The 22,323-nt window shown below is 42.6% G+C and overlaps 1 protein-coding gene across 2 annotated transcripts in view; it reads left to right on the top strand.

Annotated features, from left to right (window-relative positions):
* The first annotated feature begins 623 nt into the window (after positions 1-623).
* Positions 624-22,323, top strand: part of LOC122558821 (coatomer subunit gamma-1) — a 76,131-nt gene continuing 54,431 nt past the window's right edge. The window contains exons 1-4 of one of the 2 annotated variants that reach the window (XM_043707622.2): positions 624-757; positions 13,612-13,664; positions 16,585-16,665; positions 21,220-21,291. In XM_043707622.2, the coding sequence (XP_043563557.1) occupies positions 724-757; positions 13,612-13,664; positions 16,585-16,665; positions 21,220-21,291 (240 nt within the window). In that variant the 5' untranslated portion in view covers positions 624-723. Of the gene's footprint in view, positions 758-5,930; positions 6,084-13,611; positions 13,665-16,584; positions 16,666-21,219; positions 21,292-22,323 lie in introns of those variants that run through there. The other variant, XM_043707621.2, reaches the window with a different exon arrangement.

Here is a 22,323-nt window from a genome sequence, read left to right as displayed (position 1 = left end):
CTCTGCCCACATCCACCACGTCCTCGGGAAGTTCATTCTACATGCCAGCCACCCTTTGTGTAAACAATTTGCCCCACATATCTTTTATAAAACTCTCTCCTCTCACCTTAAAACCATGCCCCTCAGTCTTGAAATCCCCCATCCATGGGAAAAGAGACATACCATTAACCATATCTATACCTCTCATGATTCTCATCCTTGGTTATCGATGATAAAAGCATTTCTGCAAAGGGGCCCCGCAATTTCCTCCCTAACTTCCCACAGTTTTGGGACACACTAGTGCAGGTCTCGGAGATTTATCCAACTTTATACTTTGAGACCTCCAGCACATTCTCTTCTGTAATATGAACTGTTTTCAAATCATCAATATTTATTTGTATTAATAGAAATAATATTTAATTATATTTAAATTGATACTGATTTACAGTAATATATTATAAATAATTTTGACCTCAGCATGGATCATTTAGGCAGTCCATTCGTTTCCGGTTTTCATTCTGAAAATGGTGGAGAGAATATCTCATGAATGAGATCATTTACCAGGTGGCCCTTTTTCTTGTTTGCATTGAGTACTGGTTTACCTGAGGAAATGTCTCTCTCACCTGCATTGTTAACATCGTCAGCCAGAGGTCAAAGTGCAGGGATTTCTGTACACGAGTCCAACACAGGTGCTGAGAGCTCGATCACCAGGGAATACATTCCTGAAGCTCTGTGACAGGGGGAATGAAAATGTTCTTCAATGACGATAGTGAATACGGTGAGTGAGCAATATTTTGATGGTTAAGAGTCTTGTCAGACACTGGAATGTAATCCGAGCCTAGTCGGCAGTTTAACTTGCGGAAACTGATTCTAAAATGTTCTAAATATAGTACAAAAGGAGAAACTTTCACCTTCACATTCCCTGGCTATATAGAAACTTGAAGGTGTTTTACAAAAATCGAAACTGAGGGTGTTTTATAATGTATAGAAACCAAAGGATTTTTACAATGCAAGTAAAGTTTGCTTACAGTCAATATGGAGCCTCAAACACTCCAGGTTACCAAGGGAATACAGAGTACAAATATTTCTCTATTTTATCTATTTCAAATGTAATTTGTTCCTCTTGAATAAGTTGTAAAACTTATTGGCATGTTCCCTTGATTGGTAACGTTGCTGCGCAAGAATCCAAGAAACGGGAGTAGGCCATCTAGCCCTCAAACATGCTCTATCATAAATGAAATCACAACTGATCTGATTATAGCCACGACTCCACTTTCCACTCTGCCTAATCAACTCCCTCACAGACCCTTACACCCAATGTCACTTGTAAAACAAATATCTATCCAAATCACCCTTGAACGTATCCAGCCTCCACTGCTATCTGCAGTTCATAATTCCAAGTTAATTCCTCTCTGAGACAGCAATTGTTCCTCATGTCTGGTCTTAAATTGAAAGCCATCTATTCTGAATCTGTGATCAGTCATTCTAGAAACTCCCCCCACAAGAGAACAGGCTGGGGCTGTTTTCCCTGGAGCGTCAGAGGCTGAGGGGTGACCTTATAGAGGTTTACAAAATTATGAGGGGCATAGATAAGGTAATTTAGCAAAGTCTTTTCCCTGGGGTTGGGGAGTCCAGAACTAGACGGCATAGGTTTAGGGTGAGAGGGGAAAGATATAAAAGAGACCTAAGGGGCAACTTTTTCAAGCAGAGGGTGGTCCGTGTATGGAATGAGCTGCCAGAGGATGTGGTGGAGGCTGGTACAATTGCAACATCTTAGAGGCATTTGGATGGGTATATGAATAGGAAGAGTTTGGAGGGATATGGGCCGGGTGCTGGCAGGTGGGACCAGATTGGGTTGGGATATCTGGTTGGCATGGACGGGTTGGACCGAAGGGTCTGCTTCCATGCTCTACATCTCTATGACTCTAAGGGGATCATCCTGCCAGCATTTATCATGTCAAGAACCCTCAGAATCTCATATATTGCAACACAGTCACGCTTCATTTTCTAAACCCCAAACAGTACGGGCCCAACCTGAACAATGGTTTCCTCTGAAGACCACCCTTTATCTCAGGGATCAGGGTAGCACACTCTCCTTGTTCGACATGGACTGGTTGGACCGAAGGGTCTGTTTCTATGCTGTGTGACTCAATAAACTTATTTGAACACAACTACTTTCTCCAGGTAAAGAGCCCTGGACAGAAGAGAAAAATAAGAGCCCCTGAGTGACAGGGAAAAGGTGGTGAGTGGGACAATGTGAAACAAAAGCAGAAATCGCTGGAGAAAATCTGGCAGCATCTGTGGAGCAAAAGCAGAGCAAGGGCGGCACAGTGGCGCAGTGGTTAGCACTACGGCCTCGCAGCGCTAGAGACCCGGGTTCAATTCCTGCCTCAAGCAACTGTCTGTGTGGAGTTTGCACATTCTCCCCGTGTCTGCATGGGTTTCCTCCCACAGTCCAAAAATATACAGGTTAGGCGAATTGGCCAGGCTAAATTGCCTGTAGTTGTAGGGGAATGGGTCTGGGTGGGTTGCTCTTTGGAGGGGTGATGTGGACTTGTTGGGCCAAAGGGCCTGTTTCCACACTGTAAGTAATCTACTCTTAATGTTTTGAGTCTAGTGACCCTTCTTCAGAACTGATAGCTAGGAAAAGGTGGTATTTATGCTAAAGATAGGAGGTGAGGGGGCAAGAGTAGAAAGTGAATAGACAGAGATGGAGACCAGAGTGAGAGAGAGAGAGAGAGAGAAAGAGGCAGATAATGGGAAGGCAGGGATGGAGGAAGCTGATAATGGTGACCGTAACTAAGGAAAAATGGGTCGGCTGTGCTGATAACAGCACATGTCATGATAGACCCGGGGTGTGGGAGTGTATAAAGGACCTGGAATGATGTGTCCAGGTTCCACAATTATTAAACTCAATGTTGGGTCCCCAAGCAGAAAATGACATGCTGTTCTCTGAGCTTCACTGGAGCACTGCAGGAAGCCTGACACAGAGATGTTGGCCAGGGAACAGGGATGTGTATTGAAGGGCCAGGCAAATGGCTGCTCAGGATCATTTTTACAGACAGATGCAAAGTGATCACCCTGTCTGGGTTTTGTCACCCCATTGTAGAGGAAAGCATATTGTGAGCAGCGAATACAGTAGAGTAAAATGAATGCAGTGCAGGTAACTCACTGGAAATTGTGTCCAGAGCCTTAGTTTGTGAACAGGGAGGATATAAATGGGCAGGTGTTACACTTTCTGTATTTAGAGGGGAAGGTACAATGGGGTGTGGTGGCATTTTGGGAGTGAAGGAGGAATGGATCTGGATATCCTGGCAGGAAGGGTTCTTGTGGAAGACTGATAAAGGAGGGGAGGGGAATAGGTGTCTGGTGGTGGCATCTTGCTGGAGATGGTGGAAATGGCATCTAATGATCCTCTGGATGTGGATGCTGGTGGGATGGTAGGTGAGGACAAGGGGGACCCTACTGCTGTTGTGGGAGGGAAGAGACGAGGTGAGGATAGAATTGCGGGAGATGGGTCAGTCATGGCTGAGGGCCTTGTCAACCACATCAGTGGTGAGTCCCTTGTTGACAAAAGAAGGTGGATGTTTGTTGAAGTGGGAATCATCAGAGCAGATGTGACAGAGACAGAGGCACTGGGAGAATGGAGAGTCTTTAAAGGAAGCAGAGTGTCAGGATGTGTAGACAAAGTAACTGTGGTAGAGCAGGAACAGGCAGAGACAATGAGTCTGTGGGCAGTCAATTTATGGAACTTGGGAAGAAGGTGTATGGGGTTGGGGACTGTGACCTTGAAAGCTGTGGAGAGTGGGAAGGGGGAGTGGAGTGAGGACGCATAGGAAGGAAGGAAGAGATCCCCAAATAAGATGAACTTAGTGACCGTCATGGGCATAATATCCAGAGGTTGGAGGTGAGGTTATGGTCCCCAGAAGATAGGAGATGTTTGAGAGTTGGTGCTCAGCCTCCCCAATATCAGGGTCAGTCTGCCAGACAACAGCAACACCACCCTCATGGACAGGCTTCAAAGTCAGAGTTGGATCTGAGAATCAGTTCAGAGGGAGGTAGGTTTGGATGGGTGAGGGGGCAGAGAAATTAAGGAAAAGATATCATGTCGACAGTTCTCAGTGAACACATTGACTGTAAGTAAAGGGTCAGAAGCATGGGTCTGGTGGACAGGTAGTGTGCTGGAGGCAAATGAGAGTGTCTATGGGATGGAGAGAGGGCTCCTGTCCAAAGAAATGGGTACGGATGAGATGGAAAAGGAGTTCAACATAATGTCGTGCCCAGGTAGACGGCAGAAGAATGGGGTTAAGAAACATATCAGCAATGATGAGACTTATAAGGTCAAAATCGAAAAGTGTGGTGCTGAAAGAGCACAGCAAGTCAGTTGACTTTCCAGGCATAACTGACTCTCCTGTTCCACGGATGCCGCCTGACCTGCTGTGCTTTTTCAGCACCACACTGTTAGACTCTGACTCGACAGCATCTCCAGTCGTCACTGTCTCACAGAGTCAGAGTCCTACAGCACAGGGACAGGCCCTTTGGCCAAACTGGTCCATGCCGACCAAAATGTCCGTCCACGATAACCCCATTTCCCTGCACTTGACCCATATCATTCTAAACGTATCTTATCCATGTATTTGTCCAAATGCCTTTTAAATGTTGTTAATGTACCCGCCTGAACCACTTCTGTGAGCAGCTCATTCTACATGCGTAACACGCTCTGTGTAAAAATGTTGCCCCTCAGGTTCCCTTTTATTCTTTCCCCTCCAACCCTAAACTGATGCCCTCTAGTCCTTGAGTCCCCAACCCTGGGAAAAAGACTGAGTGCATTCACCCTATCCATGCCTCTCACGATCTTACACACTTCTCTAAGGTCTCCCCTCAGTCTCCTGCGCTCGAAAGAGAAACGACCTAGCTTGTCCAAGCTCTCCCTATAACTCAGACTTATAACTCTGTAACCGTCTCCGATCTTGAACTGGTACAGTTGCCATACCATTTCATCAAAGAACCATACTGATCACTTCATCAAAACCTAGAGAGGCTGAATGGCCAAATCTGCTCCTTTGTGTTAAGATCTAAAGGTGTTTGAAATCCCTTGAGGTGGGAGCTCAGTGGGGCTCCCTGAGCTGCTCTTGCAGAGAACCAGCTCATGCTAGAGGGGCCAAATGGCCTCCTTTTGTGATTTTAACCTTTGTGTGACCCTCATAAACACGAGCAATGGCTGTTTTGGTCCAACGTGGCCAGTTTCTACACTTGCTAAAATTGGCAAATTAATAATAATATAAATTATCCAGTAATGGACCAAAAAAAACAGCTTAATGCGCATGCGCATGGATCGCTCTGACGCTTGTGCAGTAGCACGCTCAGACCCAACGTGGAAAGGCAAAGCTGCGCATGCTCAGACCTGACAGTGGACTGGCGTTGCTGCGCACGCTCAGACCCGACGGCGGAACGGCAAAGCTGCGCACGCTCAGACCTGACAGTGGACTGGCGATGCTGCGCACGCTCAGACCCAACGGCGGAACGGCAAAGCTGCGCACGCTCAGACCTGACAGTGGACTGGCGATGCTGCGCACGCTCAGACCCGACGGCAGAACGGCAAAGCTGCGCACGCTCAGACCTGACTGTGGACTGGCGATGCTGCGCATGCTCAGACCCGACGGCGGAACGGCAAAGCTGCGCACGCTCAGACCTGACCGTGGACTGGCGATGCTGCGCACGCTCAGACCCGACGGCGGAACGGCAAAGCAGCGCACGCTCAGACCTGACAGTGGACTGGCGATGCTGCGCACGCTCAGACCCGACGGAGAACCTGCAATGCTACGCATGCTCCGACTGCCGGCTCCTCGCGGGCAGTGCCGGCATCGGGGCTTGCGCAGACGTGGGGTGAGTGACGTGTCGTTGTGACAGGTTGGCAGGAAGTGAAGGGTCTGATACCGGAAGTGGGAGCTGGAGGTCTGAGAGTGGCTGGGAGTAGGGGAGACCGAGAGGAACAGTCTGGAGGAAGCTAGGCCTTCTCCTGGAGCGCCTCTTAAATCAGCAAGTTAAAAGCTCAAAGGCTGGGAAGATGCTGAAAAAGTTCGACAAAAAGGACGAGGAGTCTGGTAAGTGCCAGTCATGAAGGATGGGGTGAAGGGGCCTGTGTTGGTTACCATGGCAGCACCGGCCTAAGGGAGCAAGTGGTGGGCAAGTTCCTAATGCAGTCAGTTCAGGTAAAGCCTCTCTCAGACCGCTCAGTGTGGGCTGCAAACTCACTTTCTGGTGCTGTCTGAGCACAGCGATGGCATACTTTGCCTGGGCAGGGCTGGGCTGGGATTTGGCTGGACTCATACAATCGTTCTGGCACGGTAGGTGGTGAATTGGCCTGCGCTGCATCTCTGACTGAACGATTCATCCTGTACCATTCCCTTGCCTTCTCCTCATAGACCTGCATATTCTTCATTTTCAGAGAGTAATATTGTTCCCTCTTGAATGCCTTGATTGAATCTGCTTACGTGTGTGTTTGTCCACACTCAAACGTGCTTACACAATCAAATGTGCACTTACACACTGTCTAACACACACACTCACTCATGTGTGCACATACTCTCTCACACATTTACACTCTCACACACTTATAGTCTTTCTCGCACACTCACTCTTTCACTTACACTTGCACTTACTCACATGCCTACACTCTTACACACACAACACATTCCAGATCCTAACCAGTTGTGTGTAATGAAGATTTCCCTCATGTTGCCAATTGCTTTAAATCTGTGCCGTCTCATTCTCAATCCTTTCACCACTGGGAACACTTGCTTCCTATATGCTTCTACAGATTCCTAGCCATTTTGAACACATCTATCAAATCTTTTCTCAGCCTCCTCTTCATGCCCTTCTGAGAAATTGGTGTGCAGAACTGAGTACAGTAGCCCAGTTGATGCTGGACAAATTTTAACTTTTGCTTTATGCTCAAATCGCGAAAATCAGGGTTCCTGATGCTTTATTAACTGCTTTTTCAGTCTGCCCTGCCAATTTTAATTACCGATATGAGTCCTTCTCCTTCTCCACCCCCTTTAAAATTGTACCCTTTTTGATATTATCTTTGCACAATGTTCTTAATGAAATTAATCATTTCAGACTTCTCTGCATTAAATTTTGTATGTCCACTCTATCTACCTTCTGTGAGTTTGAAGCTCTGCCCAATGCTTCTATTAGTTTATTATACTTAGTCTAGTCTAATGTCATCTGCAGACTTTGAAATTGTGCCCTGTACACCAAGGTTTTGGTCATTTGTACGTACAGCAGGAAGAGCAGAAATCCACACGTTAATCTCTTTAGAATCCCACCAGAAATTTTATTCCTATCTGAAAAACAACAACAAATCACAGTGGTGGATTCCTGTCTGTCTATAATCAATGTTTCATACTTTTTTGACTTATCAATGGGTTAGCTCTGCTGTACAGTAAGAGAAAGTGAGGACTGCAGATGCTGGAGATCAGAGTCAAGAGTGTGGTGCTGGAAAAGCACAGCAGGTCAGACAGCATCCGAGGAGCAGGAAAATCGATGTTTCTGGCAAAAGTCCTTCATCAGGAATCACTCTTGACTCTGTACACGAACTACTATAAGTTAGCATCATTTTTTTTGTCATCAGTTTTGTTGGGTAGCGAACATTATCTTTAATGGTGTACCAAACCTGTCAGTGCTTGTCTCTAGAGGTTTGACAGCATTTGTAGGAGCTCACTGTGAGCATTTTAATGGTGGGACATTTCAAAGACAATCTGCTGGAAAAGACCACTGGAGCTGCTTGGCTGTTGCAAAATCCAAATAATCAATACACTGCTCAATCTGATTTATTCTGCCAAATTCCTATCCAGTTCCTTCCTGAATATTCAGACTTTCTTATGGTTTAGCCATAATGATAGCCTTTTAGTTTCAAAATAAAATGTATCTGTAAAGTATTAGAAATATACAGGAGATCCGTTAGAACAGAAGAAAAAAATGCATAGTGAGGAAGCAGTGGAAATGTCACTGGACTAGAGATCCAAAATCCCAGGCTAATGTTCTGGGCACATGCGTTTGAATCCTGTCATTACAGATGATCGAATTTGGTACAAATCTGCAATTAAAAAAAACTAGTCTAATGGCAACCAGTGGTCAATTCATTTTCTTCAGGGAAGTAAATCTGCCATTCTTGTGTGGCTTACATGTGAACCCAGACTAACAGCAATGTGATGGAGGTTTAGATCAGAGTGGTACTGGAAAAGCACAGCAGGTCAGGCAGCATCCGAGGAGCAGGAAAATCGACGTTTCTGGCAAAAGCCCTTCCTGATGAAGGATTTTTGCCCAAAATGTCGATTTTCCTGCTCCTCGGATGCTGCCTGATCTGCTGTGCTTTTTCAGCATCACAGTGATCTAAACTCTGGTTTCTAGCATCTGCAGTCCTCACTTTTGCCTAGCCAACAGCAATGTGATGTTAACTGCGCTCCGGTCAATTAGGGATAAGTAATAAATATTGTCCTAGCCCTGAAGCCCACTTTCTATGAAAGAATAAAGAAAAATAAATGAACTTAATTTTCTGTCAAGTGGTAACAGTTGAGCTCATAAATTGGCTCATTTATGTTTGCTAGAAGTGGCATGCATTCATATGCAGGGCTTTTTCTTTGCACGCAAAAAGAATATGTCTAAGCCTTGCCCCTCAGCAACTTGAGATGATAGTTCCCCCTTATGTTTTCTGTATCAATGGTCAGCAGGTTTGATTGGCTGAGGCAATCAGCTCCCTTTTCATCTGTACCTCAAATCCTCTGGGGATAAGGGCATGGACATCCTTTGGATAACAAAAAACGTGGACACCGCTTTGATGTAACTCCTTTATCTGCCATGAAGGATTGCACACTTAGACCAGATGAGTTGACGTGTGAAAAGATGTAGATTGAGGCAGAATTTATGGATCTGTGCGTAGCAACTCAACAGATAATGAGTGTGTGTAATAGGAAAGTTGTGATTGTTTGAAATTTTGCAATCTTGCAATTGTCCTGATAGGTGCAAGAGTAAAACTTCAGTTCTCTTTTCAGCAATGTTTCTATTTTATATTTTTCCCTTACTCAAATTTTATCTAACATTACTTACAATATATTTGTTTTTCCAATGCTAATAACAGTCAGTTATGAACCTTGTGAAGTGTTGGTGTTTACTGTCAAATTGATTTTTCAAGGAATGATGAACCAGTAGTTAATGTACTGATTGGATGCAACAAATTTTTGAGTACGTGCTATTAGATGTATAAACTTTAGTACCAGTGTTTGTGAATTAAGATGGGAAAGGTGACCTGATCGTTCATAAGAACATATCAACTAGGAGCAGGAGTAGGCCATCTGGCCCTTCGAACCTGCACTGCATTTAATCAGATCATGGCTGATCTTTTCATGGACCCAGCTGCACTTACCACACTCTCACCGTGTCTCTTAATTCCTTTATTGTTCAAAGAAAATCGAACTTAGCTTTAAAAATGTTTACTGAAGTAGTGTCAACTACTTCATTAGGTAGGGGATTCCATAGATTTACAACCCTCTGGGTGAAGAAGTTCCTTCTCAGTTCAGTCTGAAATTTGCTCCCCCTAATTTTGAGGCTATGCCCTCTTCTCCTAGTTTCACCTGTAAGTGGAAACATCTTCTGTACTTGTATCATATCTATTCCCTTCATAATTTTATTATATAAGATGATGTTATATATGTTTCTATAAGATCCCCCCTCATTTTTCTAAATTCCAATGAATATAATCCCAGTCTACTCAGTCTCTCCTCACACGCCAACCCTCTCAACTCTGGAATCAACCTGGTGAACCTCCTCTGCACCCCCTACAGTGCCAGGACATCCTTTCTCAAGTAAGGAGACCAAAACTGCACACAGTACTCCAGGAGTGGCCTCATCAGCACTTTGTACAGCTGCAACATAACCTCCCTACTTTTAAACTCAATCCCTTTAGCAATGATGGACAAAATTCCATTTGCCTTCCTAATTACTTGTTGCACCTGGAGACCAACCCTCTGCGATTCCATTACTTCTGCTGGATTCCTGTCTGTAGATCAATAGCCCATCAATATCTGTTGTCACTTGATGAAAACGATTGTAGGCTTGGGTGATACCAAAGTCAGAGTGAACATATCCAGGCAAGGGGCAGCATGTTGAAGAGTTCAAATACTTAAGAAACATATTTTTTCCATCTGTATTATAAATAGATGTTCCTTGTTCATTTACAGAAACATTTTTCACTTTGTCTGATTTTTGTGAAGCCAAGGCTCTTTTGCTTCTGTAAACAAACCCTCATTGGGCATTTAACGCGTGTCTGTGTGTTTGAGGGGTGGAGGTGGCAGTTGCTGATGTCTGTGCTGTGATGTGGCAGGCTTTATAAGCACTTTTCCAAAACATTAGAATTGGTACCGAATTGAATTGAAGTCTTCAAGATAATAACAGAAAGAGGCTGGGTAACGAAAGATAAGCTAATTCCACTAGTTGGTGATTCTAGATGTGGCATAATCTAAAAGGCAATTCCACATGCAAAGGTTGATGGAAGTTTAGAACTTCCACAAGCAGCAGTTGATGCTAGATTAGTTAATTTTAAATCTGAAAGAGAGATTTTTTTGTTGAGCAGAAGTAACAATAGATTGTAACTAGATTATAGAAAGTAAAGACTTACTTGATCAGTAACAGCAGGCACCTAGTTATATAACAGCTTGCATTTCTGTAATGCTTTTTACAGCCTCAGGTCATTTCACCAATCCCAGCAGCCAAAGAGGTACTTTTGTATAATTTGAACCGATGTGAGCAGTCAACTTGCACTTAGCATGTTCCCACGTATAAGAATAATATTGGTGGTTTGTTTTATAGTGGCATTGGGCATTCCTGAAGAAGGGCTAATGCCCGAAACGTCGATTCTCCTGTTCCCTAGATGCTGCCTGACCTGCTGCGCTTCTCCAGCAACACATTTCCATCTCTGATCTCCAGCATCTGCAGACCTCATTTTCTCTTTATAGTGGCATTGACTTGGGAACAAATGTTTGAACCAGGGAGCTTCAGATCGTCAGTCCAACACTTTTCCGACTGAGCTGTTTCTGCTGGTTCAACAAGGAGATGCAATCATTCCTAGCGTTGAGGCAGCAAAGCGAGGTGGAGAACTTCCGATTCACACTCCTCTATCCCAGCTAAACAAATGTGAGAGCTGTCAGAAAATGCTCTTTTTGCTGAAATCCGAGATTGTTTTTTTGACAGCACAGTGGCTCAGTGGTTAGCACTGCTGCCTCACAGCACCAGGGACTCAGATTCAATTCTGACCTCGGGTGACTCTCTGTGTGGAGTTTGCACATTTTCCCCGTGTTTGCGTGGGTTTCATCCAGGTGCTCCAGTTTTCTTCCACAACCCAAAGATGTGCAGGTTTGGTGAATTAGCCGTGCTAAATTGCCCATGGTGTTCAGGGATGTGTAGGTTAGGTACATTAGTCGGGATAAATCTAGAGTAGTAGTAGGGAAATGGGTCTGGGTGGGTTACTCTTCAGAGGGTCGTTGTGGACTTGTTGAACCCAATGGCCTGTTTCCACACTGTAGGGGATCTATCAAATGTTGACTACTTTAACTTCAAAGTAGTGCGATACGATCTTTTGGGCCCACGAGAGAGCAGAGTGAACCTTAGTGTAATGTTGGCATGTGAATTACTATGTCCCTCGTTATGGCATTGGAGGGTTAATCATAAATGTTTGCTGTAGAGTCTGTGGAGAGGTCTTGAACCTACATCCTTCTGACTAAAGGAAGAGGGTACAACCAGCTGAGCTGGTAGTGTTGAACAAGTCCCAGACCAGATGAAGCTAAATAATAGCAAATGACATTTAACCTCAATGTCCCCATGTGAAGACATGGTGAGGAAGTGACCCAGTATTTAGGCTGTGATGGAGGCAGCTCAGTGGCTGCCTCCCTTTGTCCTCTGCAGGCCCTCTTTGTCTCCGTTCCAGTCCTCATTTAAAACCTTGCAACCGCTCACTTTCAACAAGCTTGCTATTTTCCCCAACTTCTCAATTTCCACAATTGTTTTCACTTCTATTGATTACAAAGATCCTTGACGTTCCCTCCTTTTTACACAAAGTGAATGTGCACCTCACATGAAGTGATAGCCAAGTCAAATACTAAAGATTTATGCTGAAACTCTTATTGCACTCTGAAAGTAATTGGCTTGGGGAGTCTGATAATATAACCAGATCAAACCTATTTGTTATTGCCACAGGGGCTGAAGTGATAATTTATGCTCAGTTGGCTCTATGCCTGTATGCATGATTCCTTTTGATAATTGCTTTAAATATTTAGAGCATTACATATGACAAAATTCCAAGTATGTCTTTCTTTCAGGAAAGACCTATAGAAACAAATAAAGCTGGTCAGTCAGCAACAACTTTAATATGAAGAGAGAGTAAGTTAACAATTTGAATTTAGATGGACTCTGCATCTAGACTCGAGACAGTAGCTTGCTCTCTATGATTGCTGCCTGACCAGCTGTGATTTCCAGCATTTGTTTTCAGTGCAGATTCCAGTATCTATAGTAATTTGCTCCAACAACTTTAATATTACAGTTTTTAATGTAGAAAAACATCCCTCAGCTCTTTAACAGGAGCAATATCAAATTACAATTAACAGTCATACAGAATCACTAAAATAAAACAGAACTGTGGATGTTGGTGATCTGAACTGAAAACAAATTGCTGGCGAAACTCAGTAAGTCTGTATCTGTGAAAAATAAAGCAGAGGTAATGTTTCGAGTCTGGCAATTCTTCATCAGAACTGTTAGCAGCTCAAAAGGTGATATTTATTCTATCTTTCCATGTTTGTTACCAACCCGACACCAGGTCCTGTTATAACAGCACAGTCACCCAATCTCATGTACTCCGAGGCCCATGATTGCATTCGTTGGGTTATATTCAGTATTATAGCTCACCCATTTTCTCCTACTCTTAGCTTTTATTATTACTTACTCAGCTTTTCTTCTGTCCTGATGTTACCTGTACTCTCCTTGTTTATGTATCCCTTTCATATCTCTCTCACTGGTCTCTGCCTCCGCCTATCTGAACACAGACGTGCACACATTTTCTCCAGCAATTTCTGTTTTTGTCTCAGAGAATCATCTGCTTACAATTCTCTTCACCATCATTAGATTTGTGTCACTTCTCCCACCCTCTCCAGGATCTATCCTTGGCTTTCTTCTAATTTTCACCTTACATGCTGCCTGGCACTGACATTATCTGAAAACCTGGTCAGTATTCATATGTTTGCTGAAGAACCCCAGCTCTTATGTCACCAAGAATCACCACAGTCCTTCTCCTGCAGATGAATGCTCTGCAGTTGAGAAAATTCAAAATTGAGCTTGGTAATTTTTTTGGATGTTTTGACGAGCAAGGAATATGAGTTTAGAGTGGAAATGAGAGTTAGATAGAAGTTCATTGGTAGTCGTATTGGAGGATGGAACAGGCTTAAGAACCTTACACTGCTTTTTTTTAATCAAACAGTATGTTTTCTTTGTTAAGGCATTGGACAAATATTGTTTATTGATATTCATGATTGCATTTACATTGTTCTGGTTGATTTTATGAACCTATTTCTTATTTTGTCTTAGGTGGGGGCTCAAATCCATTCCAGCACCTGGACAAAGGTTCTGTACTGCAGGAGGTGAGCATTGATTACTGTGCTATGCAAATTCAGTAGTTTGCCAATTTACAGATTACAGCAGGTTGGGATGCCGTAGTGTCTCCAACACTCCCTTGACATTGAAAAGATACAGGTCATGGCAGCTTCCCGTACAGTGACCCCTGCCACAGTGTATGTGTATGTGTCTGTCTGTCAGTCAGAATGCTGACCATTCATGATTTCCACACTGCAGCTTTGAAGGCCCTGCTCAAATGTGCTCCCACTGTTGGGTGCACAGGGCTGGTGGCCTTCCCTTTCGCTTGCAAGGAATGAGGCTTTCTGTGAAGCTAGATTTGAGTGACAGTAGGAAGTCACATAAGTAGAGATGATGGCATGTAAAGGCAAAGGATTTACAGTGAGCACCAATTAATGTGAATGCTCGCATTCTGATTTCAGTATTGAGACCTAGGTAGTGCATGCACCCTCCTGTCTGTTAGGGCTCATCATTAAGGCACAAGTCAAGACTGTGATTAAATCCTCTGCATTTACCTGCATGAGTGCAGCTATATCAATTCTTATCCATAAAAAGCAGGACAAGTACAACCCCAGCCATTTACCACCCTGTCAGGCTGCCTTCTAACATTAACAAAGTGATGGAAGGGGTCATCAGCAGTATTATCAATCAACGCATGCAAATGAATAACCTGCTCACTGATGATCATTTTCGGTTCTGTCAGGAAAACTTGGTTCCTGACCTCTACTGGATGGGTCAAGCATCAGCAAAATCGCTGAATTCCAAGGTGGGGAAGAGAAGTGCACGGTGGCTCAGTGGTTAGCACTGCTGCCTCACAGCACCAGGGTCCCAGGTTCGATTCCAGCCTCGGGCGATTGTCTGTGTGGAGTTTGCACATTCTCCCCGTGTCTGGGTGTGGGTTTCCTCTGGGTGCTCTGGTCAGGTGAATTGGCCATGCTAAATTGCCCATAGTGCTATGTGCATTAGTTAGAGGGAAATGGGTCTGGGTGGGTTGCTCTTTGGAGGGTCAGTGTGGACTGGTTGGGCCGAAGGGCCTGTTTCCACACTGTAAGAATCTAATCCAATCTCATCAAGATGTTTGCTGATGATTGCACAACATTCAGCACCATTTGCGAATACTTGGGTATTGAACAAGAAATGTTTATATACAGCAAGATCCAGGCAACGTTCAAGCCTGGGATGATAAGTGGCAAGTAGCAATTGTGCCCTTCAAGTGCCAGGCAATGACTTGTCCAGCAAGACAGAGTATAACTGTTGGCATTTGATATTGAATGTATTACATCCAGGGGTCTACCATTGTTCAGAAACTGGACTTGACAAGCCATATAAATTAATGGCTATAAGAGCAGGTCAGCCTTGGAGTTCTGTAGTGGCTAACTCGCTTCCTATGTTCCTAATGCTTGTCTATGTTATGCAAGGTTCAGGTTAAGAATGTGGTGCAATATGCTCCACTTATTTGGATGAATGCTATTCCAACAACTCGAGAAACTTGACACCATCCAGAACAAAGCAGCCTACTTGATTGAAATAGAAATAGCTGGAAAGCTTATTTTGGTCAATGGTAACTGGACTCAAAATGTTGACTCTGCCTTCTCTCCAAAGATGCTGCCAGATCTGCTGAGTTTCCCCTCTGATTTCTGTTTGTGTTTTAGATTTACGCATTTGCAGTTCTGTTTTTGTTCAGCTCATTTGATTGGCTGCCCATTAACACTTAATAGTTCCTTCATCACCAGCAACACTGGCAGCAGTGTGTACCATCTATAAAATTCACTGCAATCACTCACCAAGGCTCCTCCATCCAAACCCATGACCTCTATCACTTAGAAGGACAAGGACAGTGTCTGCATGGAAACATCATGAATGTGGATTTCCTTCCAAGCCACACATTATGCTAACTTTGGAACTATATTGCTATTCTTTTACTTTTTCTGGCTAAAAATCCTAGCAGCATTGAATGTCCGTACGTTCCGGAGACTACAACGGTTCAAGAAGGAAGCTTACCGCCGTCATATTCGAGGAGAAAGTGAGGGCTGCAGATGCTGGAGATCAGAGCTGAAAATGTGTTGCTGGAAAAGCGCAGCAGGTCAGGCAGCATCCAGGGAACAGGAGAATCGAAGTTTCGGGCATAAGCCCTTCTTCAGGAGAAGGGCTTATGCCCGAAACGTCGATTCTCCTGTTCCCTGAATGCTGCCTGACCTGCGCTTTTCCAGCAACACATTTTCAGCCGTCATATTCGAGACAATTCTCCTTCTGTTCCTTCTTTAAGAGTTTATCTGGCATGCTGTTAAATGCATCTATGTTTTTCGCCTCAGTTACTCCTTGTGGGAGCAAGTTCTATGCCCTCTGGGCTAACAAATTTCTGCTAAGTTCCTTTTTAGGTTTATTAGTGACTCTTATTTATAGTTCGCAGTTTTCTAAGCATCTGGCTACCAAATAAATTTGTATTGTTTAAATGCTTCTGTTAAGTCATCCTCAACTTTCTCCTTTCTGAAAGAATTAGAGGAGTAAGTTTTGAAATGTGTGTGTGTATGCGCATGCTGATGTGTGGTTTTAACTGAATAGCTGCAGAGGGAAGCCAGCAATGTGCTGTGAAGTGCTGCGTTCTCCCATTAACTCACTGAAACATTTTATCTTGTTGCTTTTGTCTCGCCTTACCCAGCTGATTCAAAATCTATTGAGACTACAGGCAAAGCTCTTTATAATCACAGATCTGGTTGTTTTATTCCAAAGAAAGAGATAATCAAAGTCTGCCAAGAGTGGTTGAATTAGTGCAGGAAACTGCATTAGATTTTATGATCAGGTAATAAATAGAGATTTGATGGATTGAATGGGTATTCTCAACCTGCCTGTTCATTTCATGTGGATTTGCTGAGATTGTTAATGATTCAATGCATACACTACTTATGTTTTTGCTTTGTTTTGTTGCAGGCTCGAGTGTTTAACGAAACTCCCATCAATCCTCGGAAATGTGCTCACATTCTGACCAAGATCTTGTATCTGATAAATCAGGTTAGGCCTCTTGCTGTATCTTCAAGAAATAATCTTTGAACTTTGAACAGTTGCCCAGTAATTTATTTGAACTGTACTCGTGAACCTTTGAACCATTTGTAAATGATCATGTCAATCTGAAAGACTCATTCAGGATCAATGTTGGGAAGCTTTGCCACAAAGTGTGCGTAAATGTGAGGCTGTGTAGTGAAGACTATAAACGAAGAAGCTATTAGTTTCAGTAATTGGTGGAAAATCCCAAGTGTTGCTTCTAAGGACTAGTTAACAGAAAACATGGGTCCCTGGCTGTTGACTGCAATCAGAACATAGGACAGTACAGCACAGGAACTGGGCCCTTCAGCCCATGATGTTGTGCCGAACATGACACCAAATTGAACTAATCCCTTTTGCCTGCCCTTCGATTCTTGGCATATTCATGTGCTCATCTAAAACTCTCTTAAATGCCCCTATCATTCTGCCTTCGCTACCACCTCACAATCTTTAAAAAGAAACTTGTCCCTCACATCTCCTTTGAAATATTCACCCTCACCTTAAATGTATGCCTCCTAGTATGAGAAGTTTCAACTCTGGGGAAAAAAAGACTCTGACCGTCAACCCTATCTATGCGTTTCATAATTTTATAAACTTCCATCAAGTCTCCTCTCAGTCTCTGCTGCTCCAGAGAAAGTAAACTGCTCAACATAATCTGATTCTGACAGTGGTTGGAAGTTGCTTTTACGCAGCATACAATGAGCTGCTATCAGAACTGCACGCTGTCTGGTATCAGGTAGAGCAGGGGGGGGATTGAGGTGGTGGTCATACTGATGCAAGGAATTACCAGTAATGATGATTTTCTCCAAAAATGGTCCCAGCAGATTAAAAATAGCTGTACAGATTTTGTGGGTTTTATAGTTACATGGAATGTGCAGCACAGCAATGGACCGACCGGTATGTAACCTATAGTTTATGCTTCTTATGAATCTCCTCTGACACTACTTCATCTCATCCTTATGGTCCATTCTTGTGTTTGTGTAACTTGAATGCATCTCTGCTTGCTTTTTCACTTTTACAATTCCTTAGCACATGTGCTGGGTTTGTAGTCAACAAAATTATAGATGGTTAAAGGGTAATTTGATTGAGATCTTTTAGGATCGAGGAGGCAATTGATGAGATAACTGAAAATAAATTTTCTGCTGTTCACTGTCTAGGACTAAGGAGTATGATCTTAAAAAAAAAAAATTAGATCCAAGCCATTCAGGTGGGAAGTTAGAGAACACTTTTTCATTGGAAATGTGGTTCAAATCTGGTACACTCTCCCACAAAACGCGAGAGAGATTGATTATTTTTTCCCAACAAGGAATATAAAATGACATGGAACCAAAATGTCCCTTGGATAGTAGGTTTGCTATTGGCCGATGAGCTTGGAAGTGTCCTGTCTTGTGATCATGATTTGGAAATGCTGGTGTTGGACTGGGGTGTACAAAGTTAAAAATCTCACAACACCAGGTTATAGTCCCAACAGGTTTAATTGGAAGCACACTAGCTTTTGGGGTGTCGCTCCTTCAGGTGGTACCCATTGATTTGTTATTGCTAAGCTACTGATTAGGTGTATTTACTGAGTTTTGAGAAGATTTGTATTTCAGGTTAAGGTTCTGGATGCAGGTTTGCTTGCTGAGCTGGAAGGTTTATTTTCAGACATTTCATTACCATAGTAGGTAACATCTTCAGTGAGTCTCCGAATCAAGATGTAATTACCTTTAAATGTAGGGATGTTACTTTTATTAGATTAGATTGCTTAGTGTGGAAACAGGCCCTTCGGCCCAACAAATCCACACCGACCCCCTGAAGCGTAAGCAACCCAGACCCATTCCCCTACATTTACCCCTCCACCTAAAACTAAGGGCAATTTAGCATGGCCAATTCACCTAACCTGCACATTTTTGTGACTGTGGGAGGAAACCTGAGCACCCGGAGGAAACCCACGCAGACACAGGGAGAATGTGCAAACTCCACACAGAGAGTCGCCTGAGGCGGGAATTGAACCTGGGTCTCTGGCGCTATGAGGCAGCAGTGCTAACCACCGTGCCACCGATTATAAACTGTGGTGATTCGAAATGTTTTGCTTGAATAATGGAATCCCTAAAGCCGTGATAAAACTTTTCAAAGTGAATTTGTGTAAGTTTTGTAAAATAGGTAATGCAGTGTTTTTGCTGCCTGGAAGAATGTTTTTTTCCCAAATCCAGTTGAGACAATGGAAAATGTGAACATGGTCAAATACATAATACAATTATAATGACTCGTGAGGGGCTTCAGCAACATAAATGCTCTGTTAAGTGCAGTTGTTCAATTTAGCAAGATACTGGTAAATGGGGGAAAAATGAAATGCTTAAAGGAAAGCATTTGTAGGACGATGGAGAAAGAGTGAGGTGGGGAAGACTAATTGGTACCCTTTCAAAGAGTCGAAACAGAGGACTGAATGAGCTGTGCTGTGTGATTATACAGATTTTTGAAAGATTCTGAATCCATTATGGATATGGAAGGGCATTTAAAAGGATAAATGTGTATGGCGAGTGCTCTTCATTCACTTATCTACTCAAGACAAACCTGTGGGCGTGTCTCTTCTCCCTCCATCCTCATTCACAGCATCTCAGTCACTTCACGATTGCAGGCCATTTACTTCTGGTATCAAATGGGGAGCGCCATATTTCAAAAGAATGCCTGGGAAAAGCATCCCCAGGTTGAACTCTGCTAGCTTGTCCAAATTTTGCTGTTTATCTTGAAGAAATAGTCCAGAAGTATTTTTTCCTGCATTATTCATCCATGCTAAAACCCCTTTTTGTTTACTTCAGTGGTGGAAATCCATGTTTGTTCCAGTCTTTCTCATTATATAGACCAATCTTATGGTTATTCTGCAGAGTCTCAATTTTCTCTTATCTGATAATCAAAACTGGCCTCCATAACTAAGGTATGGATTGACCTTCCATAGTGCAACTGTTTTGGCATCAACTTGTATTACCCAGTTCTTACAGCACAGAAGCAAGCCATTTTGCCCAATACCTCTCCGAATTGACTGATATAATTCAGTTTTTTATCCAATTTGCTGATTGCTGTACATTTTGATTGCAGCATCTGGACATATTAATCACTAGTGTACTTGACTGTTGTAATTAGAGATGTATGATGGAGAAAATATGCAAATGTACTTGCCCTTCAGGAGCAGTTTTGCCTTTCAATTTGTTTCTGATGTATTACTGACTTGTCGACAATAGGTGGTGCTGGTGCTTCACGAACAGACCTTTTGCATTTTAAGTAAGTTTTAAGGTGCTAACCTTCAAACTGCAGCATGTTCAGTGTGGGAGGTTTTTTAAAATAATTGTTCCCAATGAAAAATCCCGTGCAGCTGGCAATAACCTAAGTCATAAAAATGACATTATTTGGATCTTCATAAATAAAAGAAAGTAAAATTCTTAAAAGGCTAAGTTTGGAGCTGTTTGTACCGTTTTCCTATTTGTCCAGCAGATTTTTTTTTACACTTCCAATTTTCATAAAACTACCATGGTGACAAACTAGCAGCTTTTATGCTATTAACAATTGAGAGTTGTGATGAATCTTACACTTTGTGAAACATCTGTTTTCTTTATATGATGGTACCTTTGAATCCAGAGTGGATTACGTTCAGAGAAATCTATTTCACCCAAGTTACTGAACAGTGAGCATGTGACTTAAGTTGTGATGAAAATGCAAGTTTGCACATAGACAAGTGACTGGGAGGCATACTGCAGTTGGTTTTGGTGCTGAAAATAAAAACATTTATGTATAAAATCTTTCGATAGTAGATGAAGCAGCCTTCCTGGAACAGGGCTGTTTTACCAGAGCCAAGTGGACTGGTATTTATTCAAGGGGTCAAGCAAAGGGATCTCTGGAAATTCCTGCTGTCAGACCTGAAGTGACTGGAGGGAGTGAGTGTTGGTTACTGTGTGCCTAGCTGGTGATAATTTTATGGGGATACTGTGAAGATTTCACATTTAAAGTTCACTATATACCATGTGAAATGTGCATTTTTGTATGTGTATGATTTGGCACAAGCCTAAAGTTAGAAATTTGAAAATAGCCAAACCTTTAATAAATTTACTAGAGAGAGTATGATATAAATTGATGAAGGTTGAACAAGACCTTGCAAATCTTAAATGATTTTGTTGGAAGAAGTTAAAAATAGTGATTCTTTGAGAATAAGTTCCCACAGAGACAGACGTGTAGCTCATAAAGTTTGCTGAAGTAAAGGTAGTTAATTACACGTTGGCTGACAACTGGTCCTAGTTTGGAAACTGAGTAATTGGGGAGAAAGGGTTTCACAATGAATTGAGACATGGTCCTGGTGAAGGACAAGGCTGGGTGAAAAATCTCCTGAGGTTAGTAATAGAGCGGGTCCAGAGAATACTTTTGAAACTAAGATCTGACATGTTATTCTTTTCATGTAAAGGTTAAATACGGGAAAGCCACTATTTATTAAATAACCTTACTATTTCATGCTCTGTTAATGTGAAAAAGTTGAGTTCTTGTATTATTTTTATACAGGGGGAGCATTTTGGTTCCATAGAGGCTACAGAGGCATTTTTTGCCATGACCAAGCTCTTCCAGTCAAATGATGTAAGTAGAGGAAGTCTCCAATTTACAAGTGTGAACCACTACAGCTGCTTTATATTATCCTGCATTGTGCTTCCGATTGTGTAGAAATCAAGTTGTGAATGGAATCTAACAGAGTTTGTTTGCAACCCAGGGACTACCTTTTATTAACTGCTGGTGGGGGAAAAAACTCTGCCTGTTTTATGACTGGGTTATTTATACCAATGTGTTCCAGTGAACAATGCTTGAAAATAGTGTGTTTCATGTGTGGTTCATCATTTCAAGTTGATTCCACCACTAATGGACCAGATTTCAGCCACCAGTACTGTACCTTTGTGACATACTGTCCAAAGTGCCTATCTCAAGCACAGCACATTTTATTCTACTGTTTCCAACAACAAAACTTCCAAAGATCCATCCTTCTATTTTATAGAAACTGTGAAAGCACTTACTGTTGCCGAATTTAGATTTTAGTTGGGTCTTTAAATGAAATTTAGAAATCACAGATAATGAATTGTTTGCGATTGTGTGACTAAATTGACATCACAGGCGGTTTATACGTTTCTCGTGGTAAAGCAGATCAGAAGTATGTAGGATCAAATGATTTACTCTTTCAGTGGATCCTTGTAAATATGCGAAAGATTTATAATTAGCAATTTTTTAGGTCACATGTCACTTTGATTCTTTCATGTTAACCCAAAACTGCAGTCATTTGTAAGACGAGCATTTATTGTCTTTAAGAAGGCAGTGGTGAAATGCTTTAATGAACAGATGCAGTCCACGCATTGTAGATACAATCACAGCACAACGCATGGAAGAAAAATAATGCAACACTAGGGCTAGTCACTACTGATAAAAGCCCCTCTTTCCTTCTCTGGCACCCCCTGTAATTTGGAATTAAAACATGTGATAATGCATATTTGAGGGAGGAAATGGCTTTGAACCCATTGTCCGCAAAGCACTCCAATAGGGGTTTTCCCTGCCTTGTGTTACAGACTAATTGACTGTTCTGAAGTGTCAAAATTGCCATTATTGTCTAATACAGCCACTTATGTG

This window comes from Chiloscyllium plagiosum, unplaced genomic scaffold (assembly GCF_037043375.1).
Source record: "Chiloscyllium plagiosum isolate Xiang-an unplaced genomic scaffold, Cpla_swu_hap1 HiC_scaffold_14, whole genome shotgun sequence".
Classification (NCBI taxonomy): Eukaryota; Metazoa; Chordata; class Chondrichthyes; order Orectolobiformes; family Hemiscylliidae; genus Chiloscyllium; species Chiloscyllium plagiosum.
The sequence above is the reverse complement of the archived record's forward strand: the minus strand, read 5'-3'. Positions and strand labels throughout refer to the sequence as shown.